The 19171-nt window shown below is 38.5% G+C and overlaps 2 protein-coding genes across 2 annotated transcripts; both read right to left on the reverse strand.

The window, feature by feature from the left end:
* Positions 1 to 10782: 10782 nt before the first annotated feature.
* On the reverse strand, positions 10783 to 11163 carry LOC115986245. Its single transcript, XM_031109092.1, has one exon. The coding sequence runs from the start codon at positions 11161 to 11163 to the stop codon at positions 10783 to 10785; it is 381 nt and encodes a 126-aa protein (XP_030964952.1).
* A 7181-nt stretch (positions 11164 to 18344) lies between these two features.
* LOC115986246 lies at positions 18345 to 18611 on the reverse strand. The gene has a single exon (XM_031109093.1). It carries the CDS (start codon positions 18609 to 18611, stop codon positions 18345 to 18347), a length of 267 nt encoding a protein of 88 aa, XP_030964953.1.
* Between the last annotated feature and the right edge of the window lie 560 nt (positions 18612 to 19171).

Here is a 19171-nt window from a genome sequence, read left to right on the forward strand (position 1 = left end):
GATTCCTCTTAAAACAAGCTTAAGTGTCCATATTCCCAAACTTAAAAAAAATTATATTTGGTATCCAGATTTCTAAATTTAAAAGAAATTACTTTTGTTATAAATTGACAATTTTAATAATTTTTTTTCTTATCGTTTAACTAAATGGAGATAAAACAAAAATCAAATCATCAATATCTTCTATACAAAATAATAATAATAATAATAATAATAATCATCAACATCTCTTCTTGCCAAAGCAACATAAATTGAATAAACAACTCTATTGATATAGTTTTAATAAAATTGTTAGACAATAGTTTTAATGAAATTGTTAGAATATATATGTTTTATTTTATTTTTCATTATTTATTTGGAGTAATATTTTTTTTAAAAAAAATTAGTGATTTGATATCGGGTCAAAGGATAGTATAGGAAAAATAAATAATTCATATAAGATTCCTAGGAATAAACCAAAAATAGGAATATTTACATTCTTAGGCTTCCAAATTACAAGACATCACATCCCCAGTAATCTGGATACCAGAAATAATGTGGATTACCCATATCAAACATAAACAAACAAACATGGTTCATAATTATTGAGCCATACACACACAACAGTAAAAGTGAATACCTGGCAACAATGGAGGGTCTCCTTCAAACTTTTTTTTTTTCCCCCACACATAAAACTTGAATAGAATTGTTAATGAATATATCAACACAATTGCCTATCTTGTTTATGTTGTTTTGACGAGAAGAGATATTAATAATTTGTTTTATGTTTTATCTTCATTGCTTAAATGATAAGGAAAAAAAGGGTTAAAATTGTCAACTTATAAAAAATACAATTTTTTTTTTTTTAGTTTGAGAATCTGGATATCTACTTGTTTTAAAGGGAATCCACATTCCTACAAAAAGGGGGTTGAGGGGAATCTAGATACCCTATCATTTGATTCTCTTGTGTGATTTGCAACCAAATAAGGGAATCTTTAAACATTTCTAGGAATCCTAAAACATTACGTTGTAGTGTTGTACCAAACGCCATAGTGTTATTTTAAGTTGTTTGTTTATGTTTTGAGAGTCAAAGAATTGAGAAGATGGTAGTACCTTATAAATAAACTGTTTAAGAATATCTTTATTTTATTTTAATGACCATGTTCTCTTACACACACACACCCCCCCCCCCCCCCCACAACAAAAAAAACACTTGGAAAAGGCTATTTTCTCTAAAGAAAATAACCCTGTTGGAAAAGGCTATTTTCTCTAAAGAAAATAACCCTGTACTTTTTTAAGTTTTTTTTTTTTTTTTTTTTTTTTTTAAACTTTTCTCAAATTCATTTTCTCTAGTATATGATGAACTAAATCAAGTATTAAAAGAGCAACATTAGGGGAGCCAAAGGATGACTAATATAGCTTGGTATCAAATCATTCATTTTTACTACCACGTATTCTTGGCGTAATGCTTACTCTCAGTGGTAGAGCCACATAAGGACCAAAGGAGGCCTCCCCCCCCCCCCCCCCAAATTTGAAAAAAAAAAAGACTTTTTTTTTTTGGAATTATCCTAAATAATTTGAAAATTTTTGAAGAACTTTATCATTTTGGCCCCCCATACCTGATAATATACATATATATTTAAGAAAGTCTAAAAATAAACATAATTTTCATTTAAATAAAATACAATCCATATATATATATATATATATATATATATACATGTAAATGTTAAAAAATTACAATAATTAAACATTCAGCATCTTTAAAATGAATATATAAGTATTTTAACAATTACCTCAACAAATAAAAGGGAAAAAATTCTAATTTTCATCCCAACAGATTTAGGACTTACTTGTACCACAACAATATAAAAATTGAAAGGTCAGAAACTTTGTTGATTCACCTCACCACCAAGTCCCCTACACAATTGCAGAACATTTTGCCTCACATAGTTGACTTTCTCTTTGTCTCTCTCACTCTTTGTCCCCATTGGCGTTTACCTTCATCTTTTTCTCTTTTTTTTTTCCTTTTTTTTCCTTTTTTCCTTTTTTTTCACTACTACTTCAGTTTTGTGTTTACAATATAAAAAGTAAAAGTTTTGCATGACACTATGACTAGACAAGAAAGAGTTAAGAGTGAAAGAAAACTCGAAGCTTCCATAGGCCCCTCACCTTCACCCCTGTGCAAACTGCAATGCTTTGTGGCTCTGTGCCCCTAGTTGACCACTTTCCCAAGTACTTTAGCTTGCTTTTCATTTGCTTTCTTTTGATTTTTTTTGCTTTACTTTTTATTTACATTCTTTTTTATTTTCCCTATAATATATTATTTATTATTATAATAATCAATATATCATATACTATATGGCATTATAATTTATAAACGTGCTTGATTAATTGATTAAAATATACAGTATATACTACCATATTATCATGTATTTAGTTGTTATTTATTATATTTTTTTTATGCATTGACATTTGAATAATTGTTTGTCTTTTATTTAGCAATCTTTGGACTATTAGTATTTTTTTTTTTAAATCCCAGTCATTTTATTTAGTGAGTGATAGTTTTTTTTTTTTTGCTGAATAGTGAGTGATAGTTTAATTTGATAAATCTAGGTTCATGGGTAAGTTCATGGACAAGTTTAGGACTATTGATTCATTTTTCAAAAAAAATTTATATATGCCCCCCCCCCAAGATAAATTCTTGGCTCCGTCATTGGTCACTCTATAAGTATAAGTACTTGTGAGTTGTGAGAAGAAATGGTCGTGGTTCAAGTTTCAAGTTTCTGAGAAAGAGCTTAACTCACATACACTTAGATCAGGTAAGCTAAAGTAGAATTATATATACACTTTAATTCATTGAACGAGTCAATGGAGTAAATACACATTAACTACCTATAGGTATCCACTAATTATATATATATATATATATATATATATATCTTATATGTTTTTTTTAAAAAAAATTATATAAAAAATCAAAAACTTCATGTGGGAGACCATGCAGTTCTTTCATGTGACACTTTGTAAGAGTAATTTTTCATTTAGTTTTCCACCTCAACTTCTTTACATGTTTTGGATTATAATAAAATTCTATTAATAAGATATTACTATTTTCACTAAGTGTTTAACCTACCACTATGATACTTCAATAACATAAATGTGACATCATAAATTTTGGATGATATTTCCATAAGCCAAATAAACATTAACATGAAATAAACATTAATAGCCGAGAGGAGGCTGCCATTAGGAGGGAGCAGTAACCTGGTCTCCCTGCCTAAAGCTGGACGGCGCCTCCATCTCGTGGGACGCAACTCTTTGGGAGTCCTAGCGTGGGCAGGTGTCTTACCTTACCGAGGCTTTACAGTAGCCCCTCCTCTTGCCTCGTGACATGGATGGGCTCCGAGCCACTAGGCAACCAGACCTCTTCATGTCATTGAAGAGAGACCTTGCTATGGTAAAATGAAGACTTCCCTTGTTTAGGTTTCTTATTCCATGCTTGTCTATCTGTCATTTTTGTTTTAATGATTCTATCGTTATTCCTGTGCGAGTCACCCAACAGATCTTCGTGGCTGAGGAGTGGGCGAAGAATTCTCGGGAAGAGCTGAATGCTGAGGTTCAGTCCTGCCTTACCGTGGAGAAGGCCGCGGGTGCTCTCAAGCTGGAAAAAGAGCGATTAAACAAGGAGATCAAAGAGGCATTCAAGGCCGGGGACAATGCTGAGGCGGGCCTTAAGACTACAATGAAGCAGGCTGAGGACATGCGCCAACAGCTTCATTTATCAGAAATAAACCTTGCGACCAAGAAGCAAATGGTCTCGGATCTCAAGGCGCAGCTGCTACAGGCGAAGGAGGTGGCTCGTTTGGCCAGGGAGGCGGTTGAGGCTGCGGTGGCAGCCTCTTATGAGCGCGGAGTGGCGGACACTGAAGGCAGGCTGACCGAGGAGGTGGCTGTAGTTTGTAGGGACTACGTCACCGAGTCCTGGGGCGTAGCCATAGATTAGGTAGCAGTTCTTGCAGACTCCGAACTTAGGAGGATTGAGAATATCTACTGCCCTGAGGATATTTGTGAGGTTCTAGGCTCGGATCCTCCTGAGGAGCCCCCTTCTACCTCGACCGCTGCTCCGGATTCCGTCATACCTGAAGGGAAAGGGGGGGGGGGTGAGGAGGCCCAGCCACCAGCCAAGGACAAGTCACCTGAGGACGCCCTCACTATAAGGGACGTTGTCGCACAAACTAAGGACGTCGAGCCCAAACCTACAGGAGGAAGTGACCGTCCCGAGGCTGAGGGCACTGCAAAGAGCTCAACCCAAGATAAAGTCTAGGACATTAGTATAGGGTTTCTCTTGTAGTCGTTTTGTTCTGTTTTCCATTTCCTAAGCTTTTGTTAGTGTTTGTAAGATGACATATCTCGAAGCTTAAAGAATGATATGATTTTTTCTTTGAACCTTATTTTTTTGCTTCAACTTTTGTCTTCATTGTGCATGAATTTCGACTATGTTAGTAGATTTCCAATGATAATCCATTACTCGTAGTTTAAGTAATATGGCTAAGTATGAATGAGAGAATAAGACTCTTCCCCCATGACTTTGTGTTAGGAACCAGGTGGTTCCTAATGGAGATTGATGGGAATTATAAGAGAATGGATAGGGATTATAGGTAAATTGACTTAATTTGAGGTAGTCACCCTCCATAGAGAAAGAGAGAGATTAAGAGAGAGAAATGCACTAACAAATTAGTTTATTCTTCATTGATTCCTCATATTGGATTACAATCATGTATTTATAGGAGACTAGCTCTAATCTCATTGGTCCACATGGCTTCATCCTATTGGTTCTATTATTCCCCATGTGCATTAATAATTCCAACATGTGCTAAATGTGATTAACATGCTTGGAATTGTAACTAACTAACTAACTAGGTTCTATTATTCCCCATGTGCATTAATAATTCCAACATGTGCTAAATGTGATTAACATGCTTGGAATTGTAACTAACTAACTAACTAAATCTCAATACAACAATTATTATCCATATGCTTATAGCATTCCTAACATTTCCCTCCCCTTGAAAACACCTTGCCCACAAGGTGTTGTTGTGAAATAGCATCTTCATCAAAGGAGATCTTCTAATGGACCAATACCGTAGTGACATTTTGATCACCATATTCATGCATTTCTCTTTGACAAGCGGTCCGGTGCACATGAAGGTTTCTTCTTCGTAGATCTTCAAACTTTGCTCAAATTCTTGAGCCTTCAATGGTTCTTCAATCTTCAAGGTCTCATTTGTTCTTTGAACCTTGAAATGTTCCAGTATCCTCAAGACCTCATTTGATTCTAGAACCATTAGAATTCTTGGAGCTTGTATCTTGGATTCTTGGATCACCGACACTTGGATTGCCAATTCTTGAATCATAGACTCTTGAATGGAAGTCTCCATTGGTGCATCAAGAATGGGTTCTTGGAAGATCATCATCACCTTCTTTGTTGATTCTTTCGACTGAACTACAAGGGCAGCATGTACATGTATATCATCATCCACTTTGACACAAAAATCAACATCTCGACTTGCAACAACAGTAGTAGATTCTTGGAACTTGATTTGTTCTTCGAGTTTCATTGAATCAAGAGATTGTAACTCCTCTTCCGTCATGTTCTCGAGACCCTCTTGCAATCTTGAGAGCTCCTCCTTCATGGCCATGTTAGATTCATCCAAGGCCTTCATCTTCTTTGAAATATCCTTAGCTTCTTCTAAGGCTTTGTTCAACATTCCTTGTATTTTTTTCAAAAGTTTTCTTTGATCACAATTACTCGTCTCTGGATCAACGGCTCTGATACCATTTGTTAGGAACCCGGTGGTTCCTAATGGAGATTGATGGGAATTATAAGGGAATGGATAGGGATTATAGGTAAATTGACTTAATTTGAGGTAGTCACCCTCCATAGAGAAAGAGAGAGATTAAGAGAGAGAAATGCACTAACAAATTAGTTTATTCTTCATTGATTCCTCATATTGGATTACAATCATGTATTTATAGGAGACTAGCTCTAATCTCATTGGTCCACATGGCTTCATCCTATTGGTTCTATTATTCCCCATGTGCATTAATAATTCCAACATGTGCTAAATATGATTAACATGCTTGGAATTGTAACTAACTAACTAACTAGGTTCTATTATTCCCCATGTGCATTAATAATTCCAACATGTGCTAAATGTGATTAACATGCTTGGAATTGTAACTAACTAACTAACTAAATCTCAATACAACAATTATTATCCATATGCTTATAGCATTCCTAACACTTTTCACCCTTTTGAGTGATTAATTTTTCCCAAGCCAGTGGTCTGAGAAGCCACATAGGATTGGGGTTCTGTTTAACACTTAGATAAAATTGCATAGCGGTTAATTTCCCCCAAGCCTGTGGTTCGAGGAGCCACGCAAGACTTGGGTTCTGTTTAACACTTAGATAAAATGGCATAGTGATTAATTTCCCCCAAGCCTGTGGTCCGATGAGCCACGCAGGACTTGGGTTCTGTTTAATACTTGGATAAAATGGTTCAGTGATTAATATCCCTCAAACCTGTGGTTCAAGGAGCCACGCAGGACTTGGGTTCTATTTAATACTTGGATAAAATGGCTCAGTGATTAATTTTCCCCAAGCTTATGGTCTGAGGAGCCACGCAGGACTTGGGTTCTATTTAATACTTGGATAAAATGACTCAGTGATTAATTTCCCCCAAGCTTGTGGTCCGAGGAGCCACGCAGGACTTGGGTTCTGTTTAACACTTGGATAAAACTGCATAGCTGTTAATTTCCCCCAAGCCTGTGGCCCGAGGAGCCATGCAGGACTTGGGTTCTGTTTAACACTTAGATAAAATGGCATAGTGATTAATTTCCCCCAAGCCTGTGGTCCGAGGAGCCACACAGGACTTGGGTTCTGTTTAATACTAGGGTAAAATGGCTCAGTGATTAATTTCCCCCAAGCCTGTGGTCCGAGGAGCCATGCAGGACTTGAGTTCTATTTAATACTTTGATAAAACTGCATAGCGGTTAATTTCCCCTAAGCCTGTGGTCTGAGGAGCCGTGCATGACTTGGGTTCTGTTTAATACTTGGATAAAACTGCATAGCGATTAATTTCCCCCAAACCTGTGGTTCGAGGAGCCACACAAGACTTGAGTTCTGTTTAATACTTGGATAAAATGGCTCAGTGATTAATTTCCCCCAAGCCTGTGGTTCGAGGAGCCACGTAGGACTTGGGTTCTGTTTAATACTTGGATAAAACTGCATAGCAGTTAATTTCTCCCAAGCCTGTGGTCCGAGGAGCCACGCAGGACTTGGATTCTGTTTAACACTTAGATAAAATGGCATAGTGATTAATTTCCCCCAAGCCTATGGTCCGAGGAGCCACGCAGAACTTGGGTTCTATTTAATACTTGGATAAGAATGCACAGTGAGTAATACCAAGAGTACGAACTTTCATTAATAATAGTACATTTTCAGGTTATTTACATTCCAAGGACGTGGCACTACATGCTCATCCAAATCTTCTAAAAAGTAGGCCCCTATGCCGGCCACCGAGGTGATACTATATGGCCCTTCCCAATTTGGTCCAAGTTTTCCCCACGCGGGATTTTTTGCAGTGCCCAGGACTTTTCTTAATACCAGACCCCCAGGTGCTAATGGCCTTAGTTTCACATTGGCGTCATAACCTTGCTTAAGTTTGTGTTGGTAGTAGGCAAGTTGGACCATTGCTCTTTCCCTTCTTTCCTCGATGAGGTCTAAGCTTTTTCCCAGCAGCTCATTGTTGACAATAGGACAAAATGTGCTGGTCTTCAGTGTTGGGAAGTTTGTTTCTAGAGGAATGACGGCTTCGGCTCCATAGGCCATTGAAAAGGGGGTCTCTCCTATGGATCTGCGCAGCGTGGTGCGGTACGTCTACAAGACATGGGGCAGTTCTTCCACCCATCTCCCCTTTGCATTATCTAACCTCTTCTTCAGCCTATTTGCTATGACCTTGTTGATGGTTTCGGCCTGCCTATTCCCCTGTGGGTAAGTCGGTGTGGAGTATCTATTCGCAATTCCCAACTCATTGCAATACCTTTTGAAAGCTTTACTATTGAACTGGAGACCGTTGTCCGAGATTAGGGTGTGAGGGACTCCGAACCTGGTGACGATGTTCTTCCAAATAAACTTCTTGGCATCTACGTCTCTAATGTTTGCTAGTGGTTCGGCTTCGACCCATTTTGTGAAATAAGCAATGCCGACGAGAAGATATCTCTTGTTCCCCACTGCTTTAGGAAATGGTCCTAGGATATCTAGGCCCCACTGCACGAACAGCCAAGGGCTGGACAGTGGATTGAAGGTCCCGCCCGATTGATGTATATTTAGGGCGAACCTCTGGAATTGGTCGCACTTCTTCACATATTCGTGCGCCTCTTTCTGCATGCTTGGTCACTAGTAACCTTGGGTTATGGCTCTATGGGACAAGGACCTGCCCCCTGTATGGCTCCCACAAATTCCTTCCTACAATTCCTCTAGGATAAGCTCCGTGGCATCAGGGTGTACGCATAGCAAATACGGTCCTGTAAATGAGCGCTTATACAGTTTCAAGTCCCCGGACAGCCAGAATCGAGAAGCCTTTCTTCTAATCTTGTCGGCCTTGCTCTTCTCTTTGGGTAAGACGTCCTCCTTTAAAAGCAGTATTAAAGGATCCATCTAGTTAGGCCCCGCCTTGATGCTGTGAACATGTATTAACTCGGCCTTCACCACTGAGGGCCTGTGTAGATCTTCCACGAGTATAACCTGAGGTAGGCATTGCACTGAGGAGGTGGCTAGCGTGGCAAGAGAATCGGCATAGGTGTTTCCGCTCCTAGATACATGCATTAGGCTAAAAGAGTTAAAACGCGTCCGCAAGCGCTTAGCTTGGACTAGGTACTCTTGCATTCTTTCATCCCTTACCTCCAATTCCCCATTTACTTGTCCTACAACAAGTCTTGAGTCCGAGAACATGTTTATGGATTTCCTACCCAGTTTCTCAACCATAGACATTTCTTCCAATAGGGCCTCATATTCTGCCTCGTTATTCGTGGTCGAAAAGCCCAGCCTTAGCGATTTCTCGATGGTAATCCCCTTGGGGGAAATCAGGACGAGTTCCATCCCAGAGCCCCTTTGATTTGCTACGCCGTCAACATATGCTTTCTAACAGGTGGGCCCTTACTGAGAGACTGTGCTGACCAATTTTTTGTCTGTGCTTGGTATCCCTCCCCCTTCTTCTGGTAAGGGTTCAGCAAACTCAGCTACCAGATCCGCGAGGACTTGGCCCTTCACGGCGTTGCGAGGCATGTACCTAATGTCAAAGGCGCCAAGAATAGTCCCCCACTTAGCTATTCTCCCTATGTAATTGGCACTTCGGAGTATTGATCTGAGTGGGAGTTGGGTTAATACAACAACTGTGTGTGTCTGGAAATAGTGGGGGAGCTTTCGTGTGGCTTGTACGATTGCCAGGATGGCCTTTTCCAGGGGGAGGTAACGGATCTCAGCCTTATGCAACGACTTGCTCACGTAATAGACAGGCCATTGTATGCCGTTTTCCATTCGAATTAGCACCAGGCTCACTGTGTGAGGGGCCACGACAATGTAGGCGAATAAAACCTCGTCGGCTTCAAGACTGGACATGATTGGTGGCCGAGACAGATACTCTTTAAGCTGCTGGAAAGCCAAGGCGCATTCTTCAGTCCACTCAAACCCCTTCCACTTGTTTAATAAGAGAAAGAAAGGTCTACACCTATCTGCCGAATGAGAGATAAAATGGTTCAAGGTGGCAATCATGCCGGTGAGCTTTTGGACCTCCTTGGGGTTTCGAGGAGGCTGCATGCTGTGGATAGCTCTAATCTGGTTGGGGTTGACTTCAATACCTCTGTGGGTCACCATATAGCTTAAGAATTTCGCTGATCCCACTCCGAACGAACATTTGACGTGTTCAGGTGTAGCCTGTATTTTCTCAGGACTTCAAAGATATCGTCGAGGTCCCTCAAATGCTCGAACACCAACTTACTCTTCACCACCATGTCGTCTATATAGACTTCGATGCTCTTACCCATCTGCAGCTCAAACATCCTGGTCATCATCCTCTGGTAGGTGGACCCGGCGTTCTTCAAGCCAAAAGGCATCACCTTATAGTGGTAGTTTCCAATGGGGGTGGCAAAAGTCGTCTTTTCCTGGTCGTTGGCAGACAGGGGTATTTGATGATATCCTTGAAAGGCGTCTAAGAAGCTCATTCGAGGGTGTCCCACTGTTGAATCCACCAATCGATCTATCTGAGGCATAGGAAAGGGATCCTTCGGGCAGGCCTTATTTAGGTCCATGAAGTCCACGCAGACTCGCCATTTCCCACTCTTTTTCTTCACCACAACTGTATTGGCCAGCCACTCGGGGTAGAAAACTTCTTTGATAGCCCCTGCTTTCTTTAGTTTCATCACCTCCTCCCTCACCGCATCAGCATGCTCTTTTGACGGTCGTCGAGGAGGTTGTTTCTTAGGTGTAACGGCCGGACTAACATTAAGATGATGGCATATGAAATTCGGATCAACCCTCGGAGCCTCGTAGACGTCCCATGCAAACACGTCCACATTTTCTTTGAAAAAATCAATTAGCTTTTCCTTTTCTTGGGGTGGCAGTTCCGAGCCAATCTGAAAAAACCTTTCCGGATCGGAGCCCACAAGAACCTTTTCCAAATCCTCACAACTTGCCTCCTCGGTTGGTCCCCCACCACCCGAGGCCGGGGCTGGGGTTGTTAATTGCTATAAGCCATTCTCGGTAGAGGTTGAGGGCTCGGCACTCGGCCGTCGCGAGACGGCGGACACCATGCATTGTCGGGCCATGGCTTGGTCCCCTATCACTTCTTTGACCCGACCCTCCGATGGGTACTTCACCTTTTGGTGTAAGGTTAAGGAGACAGCCCCCAAGGCATGAAGCCAAGGTCTAGCTTCAATGGCGGTGTAGGGCGAATATGTGTCCACCACCATGATGTCCACCTCCACTATGTCCGAGCCTATTTGTATAGGCAGTCTAATCTGGCATTTCGGAGTAACGGTTTTCCCTTCGAAACTTACCAAAGGGTTGTTGTATGCCGTCAGGTCTTCCGGTTTCAGCTTCAGCCCCTTGTACAGGTCGGGGTACATTACTTCCACAGTACTGCCCTGATCGACTAGCACCCTTTTCACGTCATATCCCCCAATCCTGAGTGTGACGACTAGAGCATCGTTGTGGGGCTAGATGGTTCCAACTTTATCCTCATCCGAGAATCCGAGTATGGGTGAGGCCATCCCTTTAGCCCTCTTAGACTCACAGTCGTCAGCTTCAGCGGGGAGTCGGGCCATCGACATCACTCTGAAAGGATGGGAGCTGGTTTTTCCTAGAGCGGCGAGAATGACATTTATCGTGCCAATAGGCGGTCTCAAGGTGCTTTGCCTTGCCTCAACGCTCGTCTGCTCTTGTCGGCCACCAGAATGATGCAAGAGATGTCTCAGCTTTCCCTCTCAGACCAGCTGGTCCAAGTGGTTTTTTAGATTTCTGCAATCATCGGTGGTGTGCCCCGCTTCCTGGTGGTATTGACAATATAGGTTCTAGTTGCACTTCATGGGGTTGCCTGCCATCCTATTTGGCCATTTAAAGAATGGTTCGTTCTTGACTTTCTCTAAGATCTTATGTAATGGGTCTCGGAACACAGCGTGGACTGCCTACGCTCTGGTGGATCCAGACTACTCCGAGTAATCTCTTCTCGGCTGGTTGTTGTCGCTAAATCGGTTCGACCTGAAGTCCCTCCTCTCCTGAGGGACAACCTTCGCTTTTCCCTTTCCCGTCTGCTGGTCCTCTTCGACCCTTTTGTACTTGTCGATTCAGTCTATGAGTTGGCGCACGTTGGTGATCGGTTTCCCAGTCAGGGATTTCCTTAAACCGTGCTCTGTCAGCAGACCTCTCTTGAAGGTGCTGATGGCAACATCATCATAATTTCCCTCTATCTCATTATACATCTCCCAGTACCTATCAGAGTAGGCCTTTAAGGTCTCTCCTTCTCGCATGGATAAGGACAAGAGGGAATCCAAGGGCCGAGGAACCCTACTGCTCGTTATGAAGCGAGAACCGAAAGTCTAGGTCAGTTGCTTAAAAGAATTTATGGAGTTTGGCTTGAGGCTGTCAAACCACCTCATCGCCATGAGTCCCAAACTGGACGGAAACACTTTGCACATCAAAGTTTCGTCTCTAGAATGGACGGCCATCCTCTGGTTGAACTGACTTACGTGCTATACGGGGTCCATCCGACCATTATATATGGCGAAAGTGGGTTGGTGGAACCGTCGAGGAAGTTCAGCCCCCTCTATCTTGCGTGTGAAGGGTGACTGGGAGATGCGGTCCCAGGCCTTACTCATGGCGTCATTTGCTAGGCCCTTGTAAGATGGACTTTTGTGGCCGCGTTTGTGAGGTTGCTCTTCCTCATAGGAGAAGGTTTCACTTGGTGGGGTTCTCGACCTTCGCCTGTACTCGTTGTCCTTTTCATCGCTGGTGTCCAGACTGGGGGAAGGACGCCTTCGCTATGCTCGGCGCAACTTCCTCTTCAAGTCGTCGATTTCTTGCTGGAGAGCCCTATTATTGCCCTGCTTTTGGGATGCATGACCTTTCCCTCTCGAACGGCTTCTGCTCGTATGGGAGGTATTTACGCTACCTTCTTGTCGTTTGTCTTGATCTCTTTCCCGTTCGAGGTTAAGAAAGTTGTCCTACTGTTGGGAGTCTGCGGGTCCCGTTTGTCGTAGACCTGATCCTTCCATTTCTAATGGTCGAACTTGCTAAGGCATAAGTTCTCCCTATAGACGGCGCTAATTTTAGGGTCTCAATTTGGGGCCCAAGCCCAACAAGTATGGGGTCTTGGTCCAAGGGGCCCAGAAACAATAAATTTGTAGAGAGTAAGTTACAAAACCGGGCCTTAGCAAAGTAGATAGTGACTAAGGTTGGGCTACACAACAGTTGGACACCAGAAGATTCTGTTAATGTCCATATATTCTCAGTCCGAGGAGATGAGATAGATATTTGCTGGTTCTTGCTTTAAGTTTTCCAATTCTTTTTCTGTTCCTCTCCTTTTTCTAGCGTGTCCTTCCTTATGAGGACTCCCTTTCTTATATAGTCTCCTTGAAGCCATCGTGGCCTTACACTTGTTGATTATCTGGACTCCCACTTAAGTGCTTGTCCCATCGGACACCCTTTCCATCTTTCTGTGAGTTGTGGTAGCCTAGGTAGCACTGTTCACAGGTCTTCTCCACATTAATGTGGCTAGAAAAGTAGCTGCAATGCATTTAATGTGGCAACTGCAGTCTCTCCTTGGGCATCTTTCATTTCCTTCTTTGCCACGGGTCTGTAGGACTTGTCCTTGTTACTAGTGTTCATTGGGGTGGGTCCTTTTAGTAGGCAGAGTGCATGTTGAGTCATACTCGTCACGTCCGAGGAGACATTTCTCCTCGGATTGCCCTTTAAGTGACTTCATGCCTACGAGAATTGGACTGGGACCCCTTTTGGCATCTACGTCCTCTCCTTGGACATGGTTGATCATCCCGTATGGGGCCCAAGGCCTATTGTATGATTTTGGGCCTTTGGGCATTTGGGCCTTTGCCCCTACAGAGGTATTCAATAGAAATGACACAACTCAGAGTTTACAAGTTTTTTTTTTTTAATTTATTTTTATTTAAAATACTCCATGCATATAAAAAATCTTCAAAGAAATCTGACCATGATTTGCATGAAAAACATTTAACATGTCAATAACATGGTTAGTATTCATAATTTTGAAATTATCATGGTGGTATTAGACTATTTGTACAAAGAAACCAATTTAATCGAATCTAAAGTTGTTAAAAAAAGAAAAGAAAAGAAATTGATGGTTTTATAAAAAAGTGCTCAATGAGTAGCCTATTGAAATATTGGAAAAAACTAATAAGTTTTCATAAAATACTCAATTAAGAAGAAAACGAAAATGTGAAGAAAAATAAGAAGCATGAGATCAGAGATAAGGGTAAAAGGAAGGGTAATGATGAGGGTAAGGTGGGTGTTGCTATTGAGGAGAAGTGTGTTCTGATTTACCACTCATATAGTCTTTTGTTTCTTTCTCACATAGAAATCAACCCAACAGTGCCCAACCACTCCTACAACTTTTATGAAATCTAATCAATCCATCACAAAAACTAGCTCAAGCTCTTCCTCCATCATTCTACTAAACCATGACATTGCTTCATCATATCTCTTGGCTCTAAACAAACCATCAATCAAACTACTATACCCTTTTGAGGCAAGATCATATCCATCCCTCTCAAAGGTTTCTAAAAGCCCATAAGCCTCATCGATTTTACCTAAATTACAGAACCCATTAAGCAAAGCATTGTAACTAATAACATCAGGATACTGCCCACACTCAGCCCCTCAGCCCCTTACTAGTTTCATCTTTGGTAGGGAGTTTCATGGCCATGGCCAAGGAGCTCTCCTCATCTCATTGTTTTATGGGTTTTCGGTTTTGGTTTTGGTCTTGCAACAATGTAGTTAAATACACAAATACAAATGTAGTATACTAAATTAAACAGTTGTTTTTACAATAGTAAGTACCTACCTAGGGCTTGGACTAACCGCAATTGGATTTGTGGAGTGTTACCGAGGTTTTTCACTTCAAACTTCAAAGGGAACTTAGATGAAAATGAAATTTCAGACTGTTGTAGGTTTTTTTTTTTTTTTTTTTTTTAAGTTGATAGTTTAGGGGAGGATAGATTTGAACTTAAATATCTCAATTGAAAATATTAAAAAAATGCTATTTAAGCTCTTAACTTTAATAGTGTTTTTTTTTTTTTTTTTTTTTTTTAGGAAACAGTAATACTTATTAGAATACACAAACAATAATACTTTTGTAGTGGTACTCTAGTTATATAATGTATTATATGCCTGTTTAATAGTGTTGTTTTAAATTGTTTGATTATGTTTCAACAATCAAAGAATTGAGAAGATGGTAGTACCTTATAAATAAACTGGTTAAGAATATCTTTATTTTCTTTTAATTTAGCTTGTAGAAGACTATGCTCTCTTACCCAAAAATAAAAATAAAAATAATTACACTTGGAAAAGGCTATTTTCTCTAAAGAAAATAACCCTTTTATTTTTTAAGGTTATTTTCTTTTTTGACTTTTCTCAAATTCATTTTTCTAGTATATGATAAACTAAATCAAGTATTAAAAGAGCAATATTAGGGGAGCCAAAGGATGACTAATGAGTTTAAATAATATAGTTTGGTATTAAATCATTAATTTTTACCACCGTATACTTTTGGCGTGATGGACATTAAATCACTAATGAGTAAGGGTTAGTGTTCAAGTCTCTAGAAGGAAATTTAACACACATTCAATTAGATCAGGTAAGCTAGAATAGAATTCTATATATAAATATATATATATATACACACACACACACCATTATTTTTCTTTTTTAGTACTCTTTCAATTTGTGACAAAAATTTTCTCCATACTAATTTGAAATGGATCATAATTATGAACCAATCAAAAGGCTAATATGTCAATGGGAAAAACAAAAATAAAACAAAAAGTGACTTAGATGGCACTGGTTTAAGCACTCCAATGTTAAGTTAGTGGTGATGACCCTAGAGAAAAACTCTCCATGGAGATAATATGCACCCATATCTTAGGGTGAGAATTTGTTAAATGCATGTAAAATAAGAGTATTCATCCGAAAATGTAAAGGAAATAAATAAATAAATAAATGCATTTAAGATAACAAAAAAACATTTTATCTATTTTACCTAACCAATTTTATAATACACCTTTATATTTCATATTTTATTTTAGAATACAATACATAAAAGAGAGATACTACGTCTACAATATTTTTACAACAAATCACAGGTGGTTAGTTATTATTATTGGTTCAAATTTCAAACTAACGCTAAGATTACTTTTTTACCCCAACAATAACAACTAGTAACAACTTGCCACTTAAGATTTGTTGTAAAAATGTTCTAAAAATGTTGTAGACATATCATTCCTCTAAAATAATCTTTTGTTTTTTTCTCACACAGAAATCAACCCAACCGTCCAACCACCATTACAACCTGTTATAAAACCCGATCAATCCATCACAAAACCCAAATTTTTAACCCAACAACAACCACCATCGATGACCACGGCAACCCCAATGCATGATGGTGAGAGAGAACCAAGAGAAAGAATAGAGAAAACAGAAACCCAAACGCTTGTATGTGGGTGTTTAAAACATTTTTCTTTTCTTGAGTTGAAGAGAAAAAGGCCAATAGATTTTACTTTTAGGGCCGAATACAATAAAGCCTGTGCTGAACTATCTAATTAGAAAATCCATACAGTTCTAGAAGAGTTGTATAGATTTAATTGTCTACCAGTTTTTCTAGAATTTATGAAGTTTGTGTTCTAATTATAATTTTGTTAGATGTGTCTTATATATGCAATTCCCTTCTGATATTTTGGGCCCAAATTACTTGCTTTTGCATTACTTCAGTGGTTTCAAAACCATTTATTTTACATACGGGGTCATTTGGTACATGTGTTCAAATATATGTTTTCAGTTTTTAAATAATATTACACGTATTTTTACATACTTTTTCACCCACACATATTTCCATAAAAACTTAAATTAAAAATTGTTATTTAAACACACATATTAAACGGACCCATCTTCAAAAACATGATTATTAGGATAGCGGTAATTGCATTCCTCCAAGTTATCAAAACTTTTAGTACTATGATAAAGAAACATTGCACAGGTTTTACTTCCTATAAAATACTAGATTCATTTTATATTTGTCTCCTGACCATTGAGATTGCAACAAGTATAACATAAGCAGACTAATCATAATTATTCACATTTATTTTTCATCTACGCATGAAAAGTAACTAATTTATTTACATGTATTTTTCACCTACTTATGAAAAGTAATAAGTGGCGGCTCCAGGAATATTTTTCAGTGTAGTCATTAAGAAACTTAAATTATATAAAATTTAATAAAAATAGAACTTCATATATTGATCATTAAAAAAAAACACACACGCACACAAAGACATAAAGTCTTATAATTTTCTTTTTGAATTTTCTTATTTTGAAATCTTTGCATAATAGTCTTATTATCAATACTACAAGTTACATATTTTTCAAAATTTTAATTCCATAAAAATTTTCTTAGGCTTTTTCTTTTTGTTTGTAAAGACCAAATATATTGTTAAAGGGATCAAAGTTTAAAGAAAAGTTTGACTACAAACTAAGTTGTAGCTTTAAGGCTACAACTCTCACTAAACAAATTAATGTAGTTACATATTTTAAAATTTTAAATGTTAAATTATATGTTCTTTATGTTCTTAAAACACATGTCAAATTTCATGTAGTTATTTACTATTTAATTTATAAACTTATTTTTTATATATAATTTTAGACAACAAAAATTCAAAATTTAAAAATTTGAGTGATAATATAGCTTTTGATATTTGATCTTTTTAAAATTTTGCAAATATGGAGGATTTAAGAAGATAATGTAATCTAATGGTGGATTTTCGAAAATTCACATCCAATAAAAAAAATATTAAGGTGAGTTGTAGTCTTAATCTACAACCAAGTTTGTTGCAAAATTTTGTCCAAAGTATAATTATGTTGAGCCTAAAAAAAATTTAGGGTAGTCCCAAATATTTTTTAAAGATAAAAAATCATAAAATTTTTAAAATTTACATATAATAATTAATTTTTTTCCAAGTCAGTGGTCCTGTGACCATCCTGAACTCCACTTTGTGAAGCCGCCAGTGAAAGTAACCAAATTTTACACTGGCCTTGAACCATTGCAACCCTCTCCTCTTTCCTCCAGGGTTGAACTGGCTGAGAACTATATTGAGATAATTTGACTTATACACACCACTTGACTTCATTTTATATTTTTTATTCCATTGCTAAAAAATTTCTGGATTTTTGTATAGGTAGAAATCACTAAATAGAAATTATTGACCAAGCCCATGAGGCTCGCCAAGCTTAGGTTGCTCAACAATAGAAACAGCGAGGAGTAAAAGAAACTCGAGAGGATAAAAAGTTACAAACATATTTCTTGTGTCATGTTAGACCTTTCACATTACAAATATCAATCCTCTAACTAATAACACACAAATATATATATATATATATATATATAATCCACATCCACAAACAGAAATTAAAATTATTCAAATTTCAAACAAACATATATTATGATATAAGGGAGATATTGGTATTACACTATTACACCACTACTACTACAGTACAGTACATAAAAGGCTTAATATAAATTATAGGTGAGGTTCTCATTCGCAGGTGTCCCAGTAACACCAAGGTCCTGCTTGTTTTCATCTTTACCAGGACCAAATACAGGGCCACCTTTTCCAGCAGCATCTTGGACCTTGTCCTGAAACTTATCTATTTGAATCATACCCTGATCCTCTTCTGAACGTATCTCAATCTTGGTTTTGTTATCTCCCCCAGATATTGACTCGTATGTTGTTGCAATCTTTGACTCCGGTGGCAGTGCTCCCTGTGCCCCTGACATCACTTCTAATTTCTCTACTCGATCACTGTAATAATATATGCCAATATATCTTAATTTGCCTTTGTCTATATATGCCACAAGTTCGATTTACTAGTATATATATATATATATATATATATATATATAACCTCATCACCCTAGCTTATATATGAATTGTTTAGGCTGTACATAATATATATTCATTCATCACGTATACTTTTGTAGCCGGTACTGCATATATTCGTGTCTACTGTCTAGTATAATAGTAGGCCACGTTAATCATTAAAGTTAGCGTGGAATTGCATGCCATGACCAACGTGGTGGTGTGTGCTGTATTTGCACTTTGCATATTGCAACGTGTATATATGCTTACTGACATGGAACCGCACCGCCACCGTTTGACATTGAGACTGTGACCCCACGCTTAATTAATTAAGACGACCTCTAAATTAAACAGGTCATGAACATCTTCAATCGCTTCCTAGGCTCCTAGCTAGCTTATACTACCTTTTCTAAACAAGTAATTAGAGTATACAAGTATATATATATATATATATATACACACACACACAGCAACATAA

Source organism: Quercus lobata, chromosome 4 (genome assembly GCF_001633185.2).
Source record: "Quercus lobata isolate SW786 chromosome 4, ValleyOak3.0 Primary Assembly, whole genome shotgun sequence".
Classification (NCBI taxonomy): domain Eukaryota; kingdom Viridiplantae; phylum Streptophyta; class Magnoliopsida; order Fagales; family Fagaceae; genus Quercus; species Quercus lobata.

Excerpts from the sequence above, each read along its gene's own strand:
- LOC115986245 (XM_031109092.1), bottom strand. The coding sequence starts at position 11,163 with ATGTACCCCGACCTGTACAAGGGGCTGAAGCTGAAACCGGAAGACCTG.
- LOC115986246 (XM_031109093.1), bottom strand. The coding sequence starts at position 18,611 with ATGTCAGGGGCACAGGGAGCACTGCCACCGGAGTCAAAGATTGCAACA.